Genomic DNA, 20,371 nt, shown 5'->3' on the forward strand with positions numbered 1-20,371 from the left:
TATTACACAAATTGACTAAGTCCCACAGTAAGCTCAATAAGGCTTGTGTTGAGGGTACTTAGACAACGATATATATAATATATAAATATTTATAAATACTTAAATACATAGAAAATACCCATGACTCAGGAACAAATATCCATGCTCATCACACGAATAAATGCCCTTACCAGGATTTGAACCCGGGACCATCGGCTTCATAGGCAGGGTCACTACCCACTAGGCCAGACTGGTCGTCTAAGAGAATATCTAAAGAACAATATAAAAAGCGAGGGTACTAACAGCACTACCACAATTTCGCAAAATTTTCACAATTTCTGCACCGATACTGCTAAAACTCACCTAGGAATATCGAAAGGCGTACTAAAAACAGACAGGCCTTTCACCGTGTGTCGCGAGAACTTATTTGGCTGGCATTAAGAGCGCAAAATATCCCAGAACATTATATAGAGACTATAGAGGGATTTACAGAAACCCGCACCATGGACACTGTTATACGCGGATGACATAGTTTTAATTTCGCAATCCCTCTACGACCTACAAGCTGAATTAAATGGGTGGGTAACAGCCTTAGAAAGCCAGGGACATAGAATCAGTCGAGAGAAAACCGAATATATGTTCTGCCAGCTAACAAAAACAGGAGTCCCACTAAAGCAAGTGGAGTCGTTTAAATATATGAGATCTATAGGTTCACCGCAGACTACCGCAGAGAAAGACATCCAACACCGAATCTCATCGGCCTGGCTTCAGTGGAGATCACTCTCTGGTGTTTTATGCGATCCCCGAATGCCTATAAGAACCAGAGGTCAGATTTATAAACAAGCCGTACGACCAGCGTTATTATATGGATCGGAATGCTGCGGTTTAAGGAAAGCGGACGAGCAAAAAACTTCACCCTACCAAGATAAAGATGCTACGCTGGGCGGGCGGCGTCACCAGACTTGACAGAGTACGAAACACCTATGTCCGAGGAACATTTAAGGTCGCTAGCATTAGCGACAAATTGAAGGAAGGCCGCCTACGCTGGTTTGGGCACGTCATGAGACGTGATGAAAGCCACATGACGAGAGTTGTATTGAACATAAGAGAGGAAGACCGAGGCCGAGGACGACCCCTCACAACTTGGAGCAGCACTGTTAATAAAGACATAGACAAAAGTATGACAGCAGACCGCATAAAGTGGAGTAATGGTATAAGGAGGGCCGATCCGAACTAGAGATGGGAATAATAATGGCCAGGGAGAAGAAGAAGAAAAGAAGAGTTATTTAATGGCGCCATCTAGTTTTTACATTTCTAAACCTTCTCTAAGTGCTCAAAATGCTTCTAATCAATTTTTGTGACTATAACTGCGGCAATTTTATGTTTTGAAATTATGAATAGGAGTAGGGTGGTAGTGTCCATACTCAATCCTCCTTGACTCTGCTGTACCTTTTTGTACGTTCCAAAATATAATATAATAGAATAAATTTACGACTTCAATTAATTAGGAAGACAATAAGAAATATGTAAAATCAGAAATAGTAAATGTAATTTTACAAGATATTCTCTGATTTATTTTTATGGGATTTTCAGCGTTCCACGTATGATGACGTCACCGGTGCTGAAGAGATGTGCTTACGCGTGATCGGTTTTACGGAGTTTCCGCACCAGAGAACTCGGATAATACTGCCCCGTGACAAAAGGGCTTAACTATGCAGGATTTTGCGAAAGATGCGCCCATGATAATCAGAGCAGTAAAACTGAGGGTGACATAACTAAATATACCTGAGACTACATTTAGTGACACCTGCCCGGTTTTTGAGGTCTGCCGAAGTATATATATTTAGTTAGTTACACAGAACATTTTATTATTCATGTTAAGTGAAGCGTGTTATATCATCAATTTCGGATATAAGTATGGCTTTTTTAAAAGAAAACTCTTTCTACGAATAAGTACTAATGTTACAATCGACATTATACTTATTGCTCAACTTAAAAAAAAAGTAAATACTTCGAAAAGAAACACTCAAGAAAGAGACGAGACAAAACAAAAAGTGAAGAATGTCGCTATTTTATGTTGAGTCGATTAAATGATTTGATTAGATTTGATTTATTTATTTTCATAACAATAAATTACAGTATAAATTATTCTTATGTTAATCTATATGAATTTACATTATGATCGTCAATGACTTAGCATGCAAACATATAATTATAAAATGTCAATAATAATTATCCAAAAAACAAAACAAATACAAAATTACCATGAAATTAAAAACTAAGTAACAAAGCGAACAGAAAACTAAAAAGAATTGATGGAATACATGTCAAACTATATATCTAGTAGATACTCATAATGATCGTCATTAAAACTAAGAGCAGTAATAATTAATAAAAGTCTAGAACAAATATCATACAAAATCAATTTTATATGAACTGTAATGTCAACCAGTTATTTTAATTTTAATTCCATGCATTTATCCACTGGATATAATGGGTTTTTCAGTAAAAAGTTCCTCAAGTTTGAACATAGATAAGTTTTAACTCACGAACATCAGAACTTTGAAACATGTATAACGAATAATGCGTCATTATGCCATTATTTTTAAAAAAGTTCTTTATAGTGGTGCATTGGTTTAACTCCAGCCAGTAAACGGATCGCACGTTTTTGGAGAATTAATACTCTCTTTGCATCTGTGGAATTTTCCCAAATCAGTGTACTGTATGACATCAAGGAGTGAAAGTGCGAGAAATATACGGCTTTAAGTGACTTCCTTGATATCAGAGGTTGTAGTTTTTTAATGCAAATATAGAACTACTCAACCTGTTACAAAGCTGATCGATATGACACTTCCAGTTAAGATTACCTTAAGATGCCTCTTGAATTTAACATTCAATGCTCTCTGTAAATTTATAGTGGAATAATTTATGGATAAATAATAATTTTATCTTGTTTGTCAACAGTATCATCGGCCCAACGCGAGCTCGGCAAGGCACCAGCCAACGCCTCGGCGACGGCCGCCCCGGCCGGCTCAGCTGACAACGCCATCCGACCTGGTGCAGCCGACCCGCGACCTACTCCCCGTACCGGCCCGTATTTTGACCAAGTCGCTTCGAAGAACGTTACTGCTCTGCTCGGCAAGACCGCTTACTTGAACTGCCGTGTCAAGAACATAGGAAATAAGACGGTAAGTTTCGGATGCCAGATTTTGCTATGAGCATATTATGCATATTATGAACCTTCGAGTTACTTGTAAGGGGACTGCATTAAAAGCATGACACTTGCCATTAAAAGCCTGTCGGATTCAAAAGTCAAAATAGGCTCGACCAATTAAATAAATGTGCAAAGAATTTTCGTTATAACGTTGTATGTATACTAAGTCTTGTCTTTTTGAATTTTTTCCTGAATTTTTACCTGATAGCAAATTTCATAATCATTTACAACCATAGACAGAAACACCATATTGAGCCTAGAACTTTAAAAAAAATGTTTTTGGCATCAATCCGATCTGTTTGATCCTCACAATACAGGTACTGAGGTAAAGTGACACACATTTATAATTTATGGATTTAAGCAATAAATTACAACAATAATATTTTTGTTAAGCAAACTAGTAGTTAGTGACTGAAGCATTATGAAATACTCGTACTTTTCAATAAGCTTTCAAATTGAAAATTATAATTGCAACAGTCTGATATGAACAGTCTCAAACAAAAAAAAAATCGAGGTAATTATGTAAGTTGCAACAAGGTGTTTTCAAGCTACCTCACACTTGTATTTTTTAACCGACTTCAATTTCATATGTAGAAGGAGGAGGTTCTGTATTCGGTTTTGGCAATTTTGTTTTGATGTACGTTCACAGATTACTCCGACACTCGTGGTCCGATTTAAGTAATTATTATTATTTTTGTTTGAAAAGAGTTACCTCCAGTGCAGTCCCATATTGATTTGGTTCTGATATGATGATGGGATCCATGAGGAATGGAGGGAACTCCTAATTTTTTAAAGGCACGTGTATGGTAGTATATGAGGTTTTCTTCAGAAACTCGAGCATTTTCTTTCAAAAACCATCAATAATGTTTTTTTATTATAATGATTATGATTTTTTTATGTCGGTTTTTATATACAGGGTGATTCATGAGACGTGAGCTGGACTAAGCCTACACAATCAGTAAATGTTAATGAATCGTTCACCATCATATTTAAGTAAAACAATCACGCTTTTTATCTGTTATTTAACTTTTTCTTAAGGACAAATTTGATTATCTACAATCATGGACACCCTACAACACTTAATTAACAAAGATAAAACCTCTTTAACCGTTATGACAGCACTTTGATTATGAAGAAAATAAAATGTCACACTTGAGTGAGATACGATTTTATAAAAGTAACCAGACTCCGATGACATTCAATTTGTCACTTATTATGGATAAAACAAAGAGGGTGACCATAAATATCGTAAATAAAATAAAACTCTTTTTTTTGAACAGTAAAAATAAAATTAACGTTAATCTCACAAATACTGGTACCAAACAGTTGCTGATAATTTACCGAATATGCAGGCTTGATCCTGCTCACGTCTCCTGAATCATCCTGTATTTACCGATTACTCAGATACCCGTGATTCCATTTCATTATTTTTTTTCGTTTGAAAGAAGTTACCTCCAAGTCGGTCTCATAATATTTTTGGTTCTGATCTGATGATGGAATCCACGCACATGTATGGTGATTTGACTTTATTCTTTAGCAATTCAAGCATTTTCTCTCGACAACTACCAATTTGATGTAGTGCAACTGTAGCTTTACCATGAGTAAAGTACTCGTGGTAAGGCTACTTACTGGTATGAAAACCACGAGATGTGTATTTTGTTTTTTTTTTTAAATATTATAGGACATTATTACACAAATTGTCTAAGTCCCACAGTAAGCTCAATAAGGCTTGTGTTGAGGGTATTTCGACAACGATATATAATATATATATATGAATATTTATAAATACTTAAATACATAGAAAACACCCATGACTCTGGAACAAAAATATCCATGCTCATCACACGAATAAATGCCCTTACCAGGATTTGAACCCGGGACCATCGGCTTCATAGGCAAGGTCACTACCCACTAGGCCAGACCGGTCGTCAAAATTATAATTGGGTGTATGATTATTTTTGATGTAGGTAGTGTTGAAAATAAGAGGTGAGGGGTAGATTTAAAGGTGGTGGTGGTGACGTTAGACGGGGTCTAAAATCGGGGATTGAGGGGTTGGGGCTTGATCAGGCAGGGTTTAAGAAGTTAGGGGGTTGAGGGAACGGTGAGTTGATGGATTGAGGACTGAGGGGTTGGGAGTTGAGGGTTCGGGGTTAAGAGTTAAACGGTCGAGGGTTAGGAGTTGAGGGATTGGGTGTTAGGATTAGGAGTTGAGGGATTGGGGCTTAGGATTAGGAGTTAAAGGGTCTGGAGTTGAGGGCTCGGGGCATGGCCGTTGAAGGTTTGGGAGTTCAGGGTCAAGGGGTTCAGCGATCAGGGGTGGATGTGCTGTGAGGTTGCGTGATCAAAGGGTTGAGGCATTGGATCAGTGGCGGGGCGGAGGATAGCTTTAAAGTAGTGGCATGAATGATTTCCCAGATGGGCTCAAGGAAAATCCTGATTATTAATGAAAGTTAACGAATTTAGTGTTAAACATGATTGTGTTATTCATTCATGCATCACGCGTCAATCATAAGCTCTTAACACATACACCGACACCGGCACAGACTTCAAACATATCAGTTATATACTTAAAAAAGCGGCCAAGTGCGAGTCGGACTCGCGCATGAAGGGTTCCGTACCATTTGAGACGTATTAAAAAAACATCTACTTGCTAGATCTTGTTCAACATTTTACCACTTTGGACACACATTTTACCACTTTGGAAGTGTCTCTCGCGCAAACTATTCAGTTTAGAAAAAAATGATATTAGGAACCTACATATCATTTTTGAAGACCTATCCATAGATACCCCACACGTATGGGTTTGATGAAAAATTTTTTTATTTTATTTTATGACGTACCCTTAATAGGGCAGAGATATGAATTTCAAAATAAAACAAGTTCAGTAGGTGATTTCGATATTTAATGTAGCCACAGTCAACATGATGGTTAAAAAATATTTTTCAGGAAATTAGTTTTCATGAAAAACGGGGTGGTAACTATACATATGACCGTTACCTCTTAATGGTTTTTAGGAAGTGGTAAGTATATTACCGTTGCCCGTTCGTGCTGCATGAGGAAATGCTGTCTTTAGACTGGTGAAGCGTTTTCTATCAGTTTCTTAAATCTTTTACATGTAAACGCTTCAGAAATGTATTGGTTTCTGTAAAATGGATCTCAAGAGCAATATAAGTTACAATCAGGTAGTGAATTGAGTCCCGTCTAAATTAGTATACCAGGGAACGCGATTATTTCGGTTTTGTTTGTTGTAACCCAATGCAAAGCTTTTTTTTATATGGCGTAAATGTTTTTTTGTTCTACAATAAGTTTACAGGCCGCGTCAGGAAAACAAATATTCAAAAAACCGTCAGGTTGTGTTTTGTGAGTAAACGCCATAGGATTTTTAAATGATAGTGGTCTATTAAACTTGAGTATGCGATGTGCTGGTAAATCTGAGTACCATTCTTGAGCTGGTTCTATACGAAGAAACCTAGTTAGATCCATGTCTTCAGGTATGTTTTGATTGATGACCGGAGACAGTGTCTGCATTTAACGTGTAAGGGAACTAAGCACAAATTTGTAATTTCATAAATAAAAAAACAAATATAACTCTGGTATTTCTTTGCTGGACTGAGGATCAGTTGTTTTCGTGGGGCTAGATTAAGCAATAGAGGTAGGCATACTATTTAAGGGAGTAACAGGTCTTGCGATTTTTTCAATTTCCGTGGTTACGTAGTCAACTAATTCCAAAACATCTTCAGAAGACAGATTAAGGGCCCATCACATCACATTTCTTAATTCTTTCACCAGTATCTGAAGTATTTTGTAGGGTATTTTCGCTTGTTGCTATATCGTCTACCTCTAGATAATCATCTCTAGTATCAACATAATGCTCTTCGTCAACCTCTGAACTCATAATTTTTTATTACTCTCGCATAACTTAGATGTCCTAATTATACTCATTAACGAAATCAGAAATATATCACATGTTATCATTTGAGGCTTTTTTAGGGCTGAAAAGATTATTATTTAGTATTTCTTGAATATCTTTATCATTCTACTCCTTTTATCTAGACATATTTAATAAAAAGCAAGAAAATAAAAATAAAATAAATACAAGTGATCCGTACTTTTATGACCGTAACGGGCACTGGTAAAATATTTACCACCAAGTTTGAGCTATCATCTCAAACCGTGAGAATATGTATTTTAGGGTGAATAGCACTTAATTAGCTAGATAAAGTAACAAATTACTACAAAAAAATAACAAAAACCACCTACTGGAATCTTATTAGAACACTCGGATAACAAATATTCGCTAAACACTATAAAAATCGTTCGACTTTCAAATTCTCTGCTTAGCAGGTACAGAACCTACGTATGACACTTTAAGTGTTGCCAACATATTTTTTTATGAATGACAGGTTATGTATGCGTTCATAAACTTCTCAAACCACCAGATTCGGCAAATTTTATTTAATCTGTGCTTGACAGAAGGAAGTGTTAAGTATATTACCGGTGCCCTATTAAGGGTTAAAAAAAAACTACTCACTAGATCTCGTTCAAACCAATTTTCGCTGGAAGTTTGCATGGTAATGTATATTATATATTTTTTTTGATATTTCATTCTGTTATTTTAGAAGTTACGGGGGGGGGGGGGACACACATTTTAGAAAAAAATGATATTAGAAACCTCAATATCATTTTTGAAGACCTTTGAAGATTTTTTGAGTTTCAGTTCTAAGTATGGGGAACCCCCAAAATTTATTATTTTTTTTCTATTTTTGTGTGAACATCTTAATGCGGTTCATAGAATACATCCACTTACTAAGTTTGAACAGTATAGCTCTTATAGTTTCGGAAAAAAGTGGCTGTGACAGAATCGGACAGACAGACGGACATGACGAATCTATAAGGGTTCCGTTTTTTGCCATTTGGCTACGGAACCCTAAAAAGGATAATATTTTGTTTTATCCTCTTTCAAGTCGGATAATTGTTTTTTTTTTAAATTTTAGATGATACATTTTTTGCACTTTTAGTTGTCAAAACATTTTCATATCTATAAGCAAATTTGTTAATGAATTGTACTTAATATTACGTTTGTGTTAAATGTTACTATACCGGGTATTTCCTGCAACAGGAGCATTAAATTAAACTGTAGGCTCTACTCCTCAAACTCACCAACATTTGTTCCGCAACTTTTAAAAATAACTTATGTTTTAATTTTTATTACACATTGAAGTTAATTCTAAGATGCAATGTATTGCAAATTTGTTACATTTAAAGCGTGACAAGTAACGTCAAACACACTGATGTCGGCGTACATTGAAAATAATATTAAATTTGTATGAAAAAGATAAAATCTAAAGATTTCATGATTTTTAAAAGTTGTTAATTAAAAGTTATATCGTTTTAGGAGTACAATATCTTCTTCTTCTTCCTCGCGTTGTCCCGGCATTTGCCACGGCTCATGGGAGCCTGGGGTCCGCTTGACAACTAATCCCAAGATTTGGCGTAGGCACTAGTTTTTACGAAAGCGACTGCCATCAGACCTTCCAACCCGGAGGATAAACTAGGCCTTGTTGGGATTAGTCCGGTTTCCTCACGATGTTTTCCTTCACCGAAAAGCGACTGGTAAATATCAAATGATATTTCGTACATAAGTTCCGAAAAACTCATTGGTACGAGCCGGGGTTTGAACCCGCGACCTCCGGATTGCAAGTCGCACGCTCTTACCGCTAGGCCACCAGCGCTTAGGAGTACAATATATGGTTTAATTATTTGCTCGTGTTACAGGAAACGCCCGGTATATATAGTTGTCCATTAGGTAAAATATATGTAAAAATCGCTTCTAACAGAATACGCAAACGTGGAGTCACGGGACAGGCTTAGCCTAGTGTGACCCATAAAATTTATGTAATTGTATCTGATTTTTAAAAATAAAATTTTACTTTACTTTACTATGGATTTTTATTAAAAAGATATTACATTGCACACCTCAATAAACGAAAAGAGAGAGAAAACAGCAATTCAGGTACTTATAGGAGGTGAACGGCGGTCTTATCATATCGCTAAAAAGCGATCTCTTCCAAACTTGTTTTAATTTAATAATACTGATAGGCCAGGTATCTATAAAAAATGAAAGACCAAGTATACGAATGGCATTTACCTTTTAGACTGTAGGTACACACTTTCATAGTAGAACGTAGCGTTAATACCTACTTGTTGGTTTTGTATTTCCTATAAGTATACGGAAGATAACTTTTAATAGGGGTGGCCTATATTGCTCACCGTCTTCTCCACACCTCGCGCGTGCCGGCTGCAATTTTCAACTATTGACGACATAACAACCGCAATTTAAATGTCATCTTTCACTATCCATACACACAATTAGGAGAATAACTTTCACAACACAATTTTAATTTTACATGAAGTATGGTAACAAGTTTTAATGAAGGTTAAAATAAAATTAAGTTGAAGGCATAGCGGCTGGACTGTGCGGTCTACCTTTATAATGGGCAACAACTAAAGCGTTACACGCGTCTAACGAGACCCATTTACTCGTATTTCGCCAGCCCAATTTACATAGCGGTCACAGCTTCTGGCTTAAAATGAAACGCAACAATGGGACAATGCAACTTTAAAGCTATTGTGGAGTTTATAAATAAAAACCTCATTAGGCAGCCACATCTTCCACATAAATAACAACCCACTAACGAGATCTCACTCAGATGCTTTAAAAAGGAGATTTACTATGCCCGTTTAAATTCTACGCGTCTGACGTAATGATCGCTATTTTATTCCGTGGAACCCGATGATATTCAGCTTGATGTCTTTTTTCGCACGCCATTTGGGGCGGCCACGTTAAATCTGTAGCCATGCTCCGGCTGTTTATGAAGCAAAGCAATAAGTGAAAGAAATGCTTAGCTTGAAGTACACTAAATATTAATACTTACCTACTCGTACTGCCGTGCTAAGCCCAAAGTGACTTTAATATCTCTTTTTTTGGTCAAAAATACATATTTTTCATCTAGCAGTGTCGTAAACAGTGTAGTTAATGCTTATTGGCTTAGCTAGTCTACTGGAAAAAATTCAAGTCTATAGCAAGCTATAGACGTAATAGAATCAATATTCATATTGCGTTGTTGTGGTGTTGACTAAAATAGACTTCTACACAGTTACACATCGGCCTTCTTGGCTTATCATGGCACAGGCCGATATCGAAAGTTTATTACCTTAAATAGTTGAATTTATTTTTAATGGGTGTTGTAGTCGTATATGACGCAACTAACTGGTTAAATTAGCCAGCTAATTAGTCGCCTAGCCCGTTCATTAAACGTCGACCTCAAATTGAATGGCTAAGGAACAAACAGCAAACTCATTGATCTCAACAACGTAGTGCAGTCATTCAGTTAAATTGGACATTGATGAATTTATTGTTTGGTTAGGTTAGGTTAGGTTATTATATTTATTTTATTGTACATTTATTTATTTTATTGTATGTTATTTTTAAGTTAGGTTTTTTGCTTATATTTATATCACCTGGCTCAGTGAATCGCTAAAAAAGTCGCTTTCAAAGGGCTGACTTTCAATATGCCAAGTTGTTAAACGTTGAGTGACTCTAGTTCAATTAACTATCAGTTTAGACATCAATTTGGATGCGGACTTTTAATGAATAGCCTAGGTGACTAACTAGCTGGCTAATTTAACTAGATGGTAACGACATGTTTATGTACAGCGAGCTGCAATAGTATTTTATGCAACAGTTGTATAAGAAGCGTCGAAAAAGGCGAGTGGCGTAAGTTATAAAAGAACATTGTAAAAGAATACGCCACGAGCATTTTTTGACCCATTTATACAACGTGGCATACAATACTTTTCCTACGAGTCAACAAAAATAAATCTTAATTTAGGTAAACAAAGCAAAAGTATATAGCTATGATACGCGAGCATACGTACGCGCCCGGCCCGCCGCGGCCCGGCCGGTCGGCGACACCTTCTCGTAACTCACGAGGCCTTGGTACTTGCTCTTTGCTAAATTAAATTTTTGGACAGTTTTTTCTTCGATTTTGGCCACAGTAGCATATGGAGACTAACAAGCAACGCTAAGTGGTCTTTGTAGTCTATGGGTGTTGCTATATTACGGGTGTCTCATGCGTGTTTCTGACTTATGAAGCAATTGTTTCTACTATGCAACCAAATGAACATTTTGTAAGTTGGCAGCAATGCACTTAGTTTGAAACTGCATTAGTTTTGATTTTGTAGCCATTTGAGTTGGTAGCCATTCATCGCAGTATCGTTATAGCGATTTTAAAGCACAAGTGCTGTTATGAAGAATAGACAATATAGACTTTTCTTGAAACCTTTTATGTATGTTCTTATATTCGTGTTAATGAATGTATAAATGGCAGATAACATTAGAAGAGTAGGAAATAGTATGAATGAAATACATTCATAAAGTGGGTATGCAATTTTGCAGCCGTTTGCACGATAGGTGGAAAAATTGTCATCTAAGGAATATTTATGTGACATGTTTTATTTCATCTTCAAATATATATTAGAAACATATTTTGCTGTAAGTTAAGCCAAATAGATAGAATAAAATTTTCCTTCTGAGGTAAAAATCGCTAAAAAAACGTAAGTACCTAAAAGTATTTGAAATATTTCATCTTTATAGTTGCATTTATTTTCTAAATCCAGTAATACTCGCATGGCATCACTCCTAATAAAGGAATATTTCATAAAACGTGAAACTCGTTTCAGAAACACTACCACAACATCGTTGTCCTTAAATACGTTTGAAATAATTTTCTCTCTTGCCTGTTCTCATTTAAAAACGCTTTCATTTAAATAACAAAGCGCCTTAAAGCATCTTTAATAAAATATAGTGAACAAAGAAAAGACGTAGCCGTGTTTATTTTAATTAAGTGTAACGTCAGGGCTGTTACCGCGAAAATCGAAGTACGTCAATTGCGGGCATTTTTTTCTGTTTCTCTAATTACGTCTTGGTGAGATTAAAAGAGAAAGATCCCCGCAATTTGCGAATTTCTGTTCACGCGGTGGGCCCCTTGACGCCCGCGCGGGTTCATACCTGGCCGCGCAGCCAACGTTTCAATCGTTAATGCTCCGTAGCGTAGCGTAGTCATCTCTCGATATCACTCTTCCATATTAGTGCGACTGTGACAGTTGCGTTTCGTTCGCCACGGAGCGTGAACAATATGCACGTCGGCTACGCGGGCTGGTGCAAAGGTTATCCATCGTCATTCAACATGGTAACGCGGCTAGTCTGGCCTAGTGGGTGGTGACCCTGCCTATGAAGGCGATGGTACCGGGTTTAAATCCCTGTAAGGGCATTTATTTGAGTGATGAGCACAGATATTTGTTCCTGAGTCATGTATGTTTTCTATGTATTTAAGTACTTATATATTATATATATCATTGTCTGAGTACCCACAACACAAGCCTTTTTTGTTTACCGTGGAACTTAGTCAATGTGTAGTGTAAGAATGCCCCTTTAATATTTTAATATTTATGTATTTATTTAGTGTGTTGGGTACTCTTGCGCCGGCGACAACGCGGGGACTTTTTGACTTGGCTTTAAATAGTCTTAAGTTATTATTTAAAATTGGTATTAACTCTGAAAATAGGCGAATTAAAAAAAGTTTATTTATATATTATACAAGTATGACATTTTTGTCTCTAAATACGATCCGGAATATATTGTTAAAATAATTCCGTTTCCTCGCGGGCACCGTGTATACAGGTATAAATAATAGAAAACACCCATGACTAAGGAACAATATTTACGCTCATCACACAAATAAAGGCCCTTATTGGGATTAGAATCCAGAACCATCCATTTCATAGGCAGGGTCACTAATGACTAGGCTAGATCGGTCGTCAAATCACATAGTTACGCTATTAGGGCGATTTCCTCGATTTAAAGGATGCCACCATCCTTTTTTGCAAAGGCTACAAGACTGGCACCATAAAGGAGTGTGAACATTTCGGTGCTTGCTTGGCTTGCTAACATTAAATTTATCAGGGTGGTCAGTCAGCACTGTAAGTAGGGCTGATCTCGTATCCCCGGAAGATGTTTTGATTAGGTCGTTTAAGGTGTTGGGGGGGGGGGGGAGGGGGGGGGGGGGGGGGGGGGGGGGGGGGGGGGAATACCATCCAGACCACCCGCATTCATTGTGAAACGATAAAATTGCTTGTTGCAACGCGTCTTCTGAAACGGTTAGTCTTATATTGCCTCAGTAACTGGGCAGACTTCAGTAAATGGATGGGAGACAGGGGAACCGAATATTTATCTCTGAGGGCGACAATTTATTTTATCATATTTTTGCGTTAAAACTCACTATGCTTCTAACCATTTACCCCCTTATTCATAACGTCTACTAAAGTTGACAAGCCGCTAATAATCGTTTGTCCCTTTCCATCATGCCAATACGTCGGAAAGGGACAAACGATTATAAATTGTGCTGAGAGATCTGACGGTATAAATCCAAAAATGCTTCTTTTTACACTCCCACACTCTACTGATGTGCTTTTAAAAATAATGAATACCTCCATTTTGACATCTACATTTCCAAATGCCTGGAAGCTTGCCATTGTGCAACCTTTGCCTAAAACCTCTAACCCGCCCGAGCTTACAGACCTTAGACCGATCAGTATTTTACCCTGCATCTCTAAAATATTGGAAAAGGCTGTGTGTATTCAGCTCACTAAGTATCTTGAGACCAACAATATCCTACCTAATGTACAGTTAGGTTTCCGTAGGGGTAGAAGTAAAACAACAGCTTTACAAGGGCATGTGCACTCTGTTGGTTCTACTTGATTTTTCTAGGGATTTCGACAGCCTAAATATTGATCTTCTCCTGTCAAAGTTGAGTTATTATGGTTTTGACAGCAAAACTGTAAGATGGTTTGATGGTTACCTTAGCGCAGCCAATTTGTAAAAATCAAATGTCATGGTTCCACATCCACCTCTGACCAAATTGGTTTATCCAGAGTAGTACCTCAGGGCTCAATCATTGGCCCTATTCTGTTTATTTTATAATCTGCTGACATTGGCTCACCCATCACACACTGTAAGTACCACATCTATGCAGATGATGTTCAAGTCTACATTTTTATGTAAGCCACCTGATATTGATGAAGCTATAGCTGAACTCAATACTGATCTCAGTAATATAGCATCATGGGCTTCAGATAACTGCCTGCTATTTAACTCGAACAAAATGAAATATCTAGTCTTTGGTAGCAAACATCAGTTGGCTGGTATCACACCAACTTTGAAAGTCACACTATTAGACGAGCCCATCGAGCAAGTTTATGAGGCTAGGAATCTCGGTCTCTTGATGGATAATGGTCTTCGTTTTGAGAAGCATATTGCTAATGTAGTTAGGACTTGCTTTTACAAGCTAAAAGTGTTGTACAAAATAAGAACTTTCATTGATGAAATATTACGTGTTAGGTAAGTGGAGTCACTTATATTGTCAAAATTAAATTATGTGGATGCGGTATGAACGGATGTTGTTTCTGCATTCCTTTGCGGGGCCACGTATCGCCATTCCTTAATCAGCACAATATTCTAAAAATACACCACCGCTACAAACTTCACCTTGCTTCTTTACTCTTTGGAGCAATAAACTGTCAGACTCCTACTTGTTTGTACGAAAAGCTGTCCATATCCAAGTCACGCGGGGGTCAGCGGTTTACGAGTCAACTTCTAACTCCTAGATACACATCGGCAGTCTTCCGAGGTAGTTTTCGTTACGCAGCCACTGGGTGTTGGAACAACATCCCACCTCCTATCAGGAACCTGCAAAGCATTCACAGTTTTAAATCAACTTTAAAAAAGTTTATGCTCCAATATCAATTAACCGAGGAATGCCTCCAACTTGAGACAAGCTATATTTAAGTACTCCAGACGTATAGTATGTACTTACCGCCTCTTTTATCCCTTCCGCAACCACCACTTACTCTCATTTTAATTGTTTCACACAGTTTTAATATCTGATACCTATTTTATACCCTACATTTGTAGTGAAGACGTGATCAGCGAATCACGACCCATGTTTTGTTGTGTTTTGCTAAATGTGACTCAATTCCTGCACTTATGTCAAAGTTGGTCGCGTTCATTATTTTTAGATTTATCGTTACGGTTCTTTTAATGTATATTCTATAAATTCGTTGTGTAAAGTTACTTTTTTACTTTCCAATTTGTATGTGATGTGTATAATGATGTGTATTTTTTTTTAAATATTTATCCTAAATATTGTGTTACGCTTCACGGTAATGGCCCCGGCGGAAGACCAGCGCTAGCCCAGCTAGACTAGCTCCATGCTGAGTCGGGACCATTTCGTGGCTTATATGTTATGTTATGTTATTTGTTGTTTTCTTTTTTATTTTGCCACGAATAATCGCTCTCCACTCTATTCTACTCTACTCTACTATAAATGTTATCTCTCTACGTCAAACGGTCCCTGAAAAAAAACGCAATTAATCGATTTTCAAGACCAAAGGGAACAAATTTTTGTACGAAGGCACTCATACTTAAATATACACATCTTTTTTTGTTTTCAATACATATGTGCAAATTGTTTCCTGTTTTTGAAATGATTAGATAAAGAAATGAAGACATATATTCCGTCCCATGAATATCGATTAAGTTAAATATGTTAAAGTAGAATGTTATAAAATTAACCTGTTATATATGAACAAAATTTTTAATTAAAAAGTAGGTAATATATTAATTTAATATTATCACAAAGTTATACGAACATTTGTTGACGCCAAGTTAAAGTGCTAAGTTAAGATCCAGTTCCCAAGTTCAATCTGAGAAAGTTTCTAAATGAGACGAAATAAAGCATTAAATGTTGAATCAATTTATCTTTAATATTTGTTTTAATTATTAATTTGATTTATCTTCAAAAGTAATAAGGGCTGGCACATTTCTGTTATCGAATTGCCGTTGATTGACATCACCTGAATTTGAAATAATACGAGGCCAATTTGGTAGATGGATATTGTTTGTTGTTGAAAACAAAAGTAATAGATTAAGGTGCTTCATCATTTTTCACTTGAAGACAGACAACTATTAAGTTTCGGAGTTTTGTAGCTGTATGCGGTTCTAAGATTTATAGGGTTCCACGCCTATAATAGATTTAACGGAAATCCTATAGTCATTATCACAATACCATGTTAGCTACTCGTAAGTTATATTATAATTTTTATACAACGTGTCTTTACTCTCTGGACATTGACCGAGATCCCGAGTAGAGTTCCTTCTTAGGAATGTTCTAATATGGTAAATTGTTTGATTAGATAAAAAAAAAAACAATGTAAAATAAATTCAATTTTTTCATCGATAACTAGGAGCAGCAATAAAAACCAAGCCAAACCGTGACGTCAACATTCCATGACATTTTTGGACGTTCAAAAATTTATATTACTTACTTTTTTATTTCACCATTAAACATTTATGGGGTACAAAAATATTATTACAGGATATATAGCAAATATTTATTTGTTATTATATAAATATCTGACTAATACGATATTTCACAAAAATAAATTAATTATGTCACTGAATGGAACTATCATTGCCATGTTGGCTGTCGTGAACAGAAAAAAATTAAAAATAAAAGCGGCGCCCGGTATTTTGAGTCTAAAATGTACATGTATCTAAATAATTCATCTTAAATCCTCCGGTTGCACCGTGTGAGAGTTTTTTTTTAAATATAAAATGAGATTAATTTTTGTAATGTATTTATCATCGCTTATCGTAATATATAGCAATTAACAATATCATTCGGGTTCAAGGGAAAATTTTAAGTAGGTAATGTAATATATTCGTGTGTAAACTATTCATGTAAACAATATGTACCACACTACCACCTACTAAACCGTGACGTCACATCGGACGCGACGAATTTTCGTGCGAGGTTTAAAGTAGCTACATACCTATATAAATGCAATTATTTAAAGATTGTGAAATATTGTGTTTTCCGGAGCCAATACAAGTGTATCTACAATGTTAATTAACTTACTCCTCTGGCGCAGCGACCCAAAGTGTGGCTTGGCCTCCAACACGACTGCTCGCCACTGATCCCGGTCCTGTGCAGATCCTCGCCAGACCTCAACCTTGGAGCTCGCTCAGATCCGAGTCCACCTCATCCGCCCACCGATACCTAGGTCGACCGGCCAAGTGGCGTGCTATCGGTTTTCCCTCAAATGCTCTTTTCACCGCCCGATCGCTCTAGATGGCCGAGCCACCGAAGCCGTTGCGCCTTTGTGACACCCACGATATTTGGCTCAACAACTATCTGTTCGACTTCGATGTTTTTGCGGATTCTCCAGCTACCATCGGGTCTCTGTGTGGGGCCAAGGATTTTGCGAAGAATCTTCCTCTGAGCCACCAAAAGCTTACTCGTACTTTCTTCCTTTAAATTTAGTATCCAGGCCTCACATCCGTATGTTAAGATGGATCATATTACGGTCTCGTAAATTTGGATCTTAGTTTTTCTGCTGGTAAGTCTGGACACCAAGACTTTGTGCAGAGCTGCACCGCACCGCAAGTCTTTCTGAACGCGAATGCCAAATTCCTTGTCACGGGTATTGTTGTCGTTGTTCGTACAGCATATTCCGTATCTCCGGCATGTAGATTTGCAGGTTTTTCTCAACCGGTTTTATAACGACCGACCATATTAAAAAAATTTCATCATGCCAATTCTGATTTTTATCAAGCTGTAGGTAGCCTAGCTAGCCTGTAGGATACCCGGATCGATTTACTTACGTAAACGTTTTGACATGGCATTTACTCGACATAACATGACATTGTCAATTCAAGGTCGATTTATAATCCTGTACGTACTTGTACTAAATTTGAGTTATTATTTTTATTTGTTTATAGTATACTATGTCAATTATTAAAGTGAAAAATGAACGCGAACGTCCTTAGCAATGAGTCCTTTTTGTGACAGTTAATCCATAGGCAATTTCTAGATATGATACGAGTGTAAAAAAAAGACGTGGGGTATTTGCGTGTAAGCTAACATTCAGAAATTCAACGATCAGTATTTTTTTACTAAAACGACTATTTCTAGGAAATACAAATTCATTACATAACAAGATAGTGTAAAATATACAACTACCGATTTTTATCAACCTGAAGCCTTACGTTTACGTAAATTATTTACTTTAGGTACATCTCGCTCGCACTAATATGCTAGTACGAGCGAGATGCATAGAAAGTAAGTTACGCACACGCTGGTGAAAAGCGAACACCTATGTCAGTGTCAAACTCGCGGTAAGGTCAGATTTTATTTTGAGCAGTCTCTATTTTCTTTTGAGCTGTACGAGTATACTTACGTACTAAAAATATAGGGAACAAAGGCTTGGTTTTTTGCACAGAGCTTGTTGGAAGTAAATAAATTCGCAGTAGTCAACCATATCTCGCTAGACGATGTCTTAGTCCCTGTATTTGTGAAGGTCACTTATTATTAAATTCGACGTTCAGTATTTTTGGGCTGAAAACCCGAGAGAATTTGCCTAATTTTGCAATCGAAATTTAACCCTTTTGGCGATAAGCGGCCTTCAAGGGAGATGGCCTGGGGAGGGGGTGATGCGGGTAACGATTCAAAGTCTGAAAGTAAATTTCCAATCTACAAAACAAGAAATTAAGCTGCCGTGCTTTTGGAATGAGTGGATCTCGGCTGGCCGCTATTGGACTTCTAATATAATAAATATTTTCTTGGCATGTATTTATGGCATGTAACCTTAATCATTATTGATGTGATAAATTTTTCTAAATAACATATCTTTTTTTTTACTTTTTAACCTACTACTCGTATATATTAAACCAACATGACATTTCTTGTTGATAATTATTTTAATTTAATAATTTTTAATGCAAGTTAAAAGTAGCTAGGGTTTTAACTTACCTATGCGTAATAAGTCTGGGCCTTGATTTTTTACTTACAAGTTTTGAATGTCTACTTTCTGAGAACATTTGGTAGATTTGTAATATATATAGTGATATATAGTGATGTAAAAATCAACCCTTACGAGTGTATTTTTTATTTAATTATAAAATTTGTAATTGTGTGCCCTTGTCACCTTGTGTGATTTTGTTTCAGCTGAACATGCAAGTGTCCTGGGTGCGCCACAGAGACATCCACTTGCTGACCGTGGGACGCTACACATACACGAGCGATCAGCGATTTAGGGCCATTCATCTTCCACATTCCGAGGACTGGACCTTGCAGGTAAAAAAGTTTTACTTATAATAAAGGGTATAGTTTATTTCATATTAATTAGGTATAATGTAAATATTAAAAAGAAAACGTGACTTAGTCATGACATATTTTTTTAGATAAGAAATGATAGTTATCTTTAACCAAATCACGGGTATTTTTTCTTTGCGGGTATTTTTAAGGACGCATGAGAGTAATTTACGACAGTCATTTTTGAATTTATGTAATTTACGTAATATAAAACTCACCATGCATGTTGCGATTACATACATTAACTGCACGTAATGAAATACGCTCTAAATTACATTAAAAATAAATAAATAAGGAGAAATTTTACATAGATCGACGTAGACCCAAACTAGACAAAGCTTGTACTATAGGTAATAAGCGACGATATGTACTTAAATAGATAGAAAATACCCATGACTCGGGAACAAATAGCTGTGTTCATTACACAAATAAATGCTCTTACCGGGATTCGAACCGAGGACAGGACGATCGGCTTCATAGGCAGAGTCACTACCCACAAGGCCATTCCAGTCAGTATAAAATAATATATAATATTGACGCAATTATTTGATAAAATTGATAATCAATGAAATTGCATAAGTACTTTATTTTACACTTAAAAATCAATTTATATTCAAGCTTCGAAGTTTTCATAGCATGGTAAAACTAAAGTGGGCTATGGAATCGTTATTAAATTAACATAAAAATAAAGTTATTTAATGTTACATATTGTCACTCTGCAATTATCATATTCAATTGATCTTTTATTTAAAAATGTTTTATATTGAAAATTGTGGTAAGTTATATGTTAAATTTAACAATTACATAATGATTTCTAATAAAACTCAGCTCGATAGCCACAAAAGTTAATTCGCATCTATTATCAATATAGCAAATTTAACTCGGTAATTAAGTTAAAATATATACA

At 36.4% G+C, this 20,371-nt stretch overlaps 1 protein-coding gene across 2 annotated transcripts in view; it reads left to right on the forward strand.

Moving 5' to 3' along the window:
- Positions 1-20,371, forward strand: part of LOC133517111 (uncharacterized) — a 154,723-nt gene that overhangs the window by 116,545 nt on the left and 17,807 nt on the right. For both annotated transcript variants that reach the window (XM_061850271.1, XM_061850272.1), the window contains exons 3-4: positions 2,944-3,167; positions 19,318-19,446. In XM_061850271.1, the coding sequence (XP_061706255.1) occupies positions 2,944-3,167; positions 19,318-19,446 (353 nt within the window). The remainder of the gene's footprint in view (positions 1-2,943; positions 3,168-19,317; positions 19,447-20,371) is intronic.

Source organism: Cydia pomonella, chromosome 4, assembly GCF_033807575.1.
Source record: "Cydia pomonella isolate Wapato2018A chromosome 4, ilCydPomo1, whole genome shotgun sequence".
In the NCBI taxonomy this organism is placed as follows: Eukaryota; Metazoa; Arthropoda; class Insecta; order Lepidoptera; family Tortricidae; genus Cydia; species Cydia pomonella.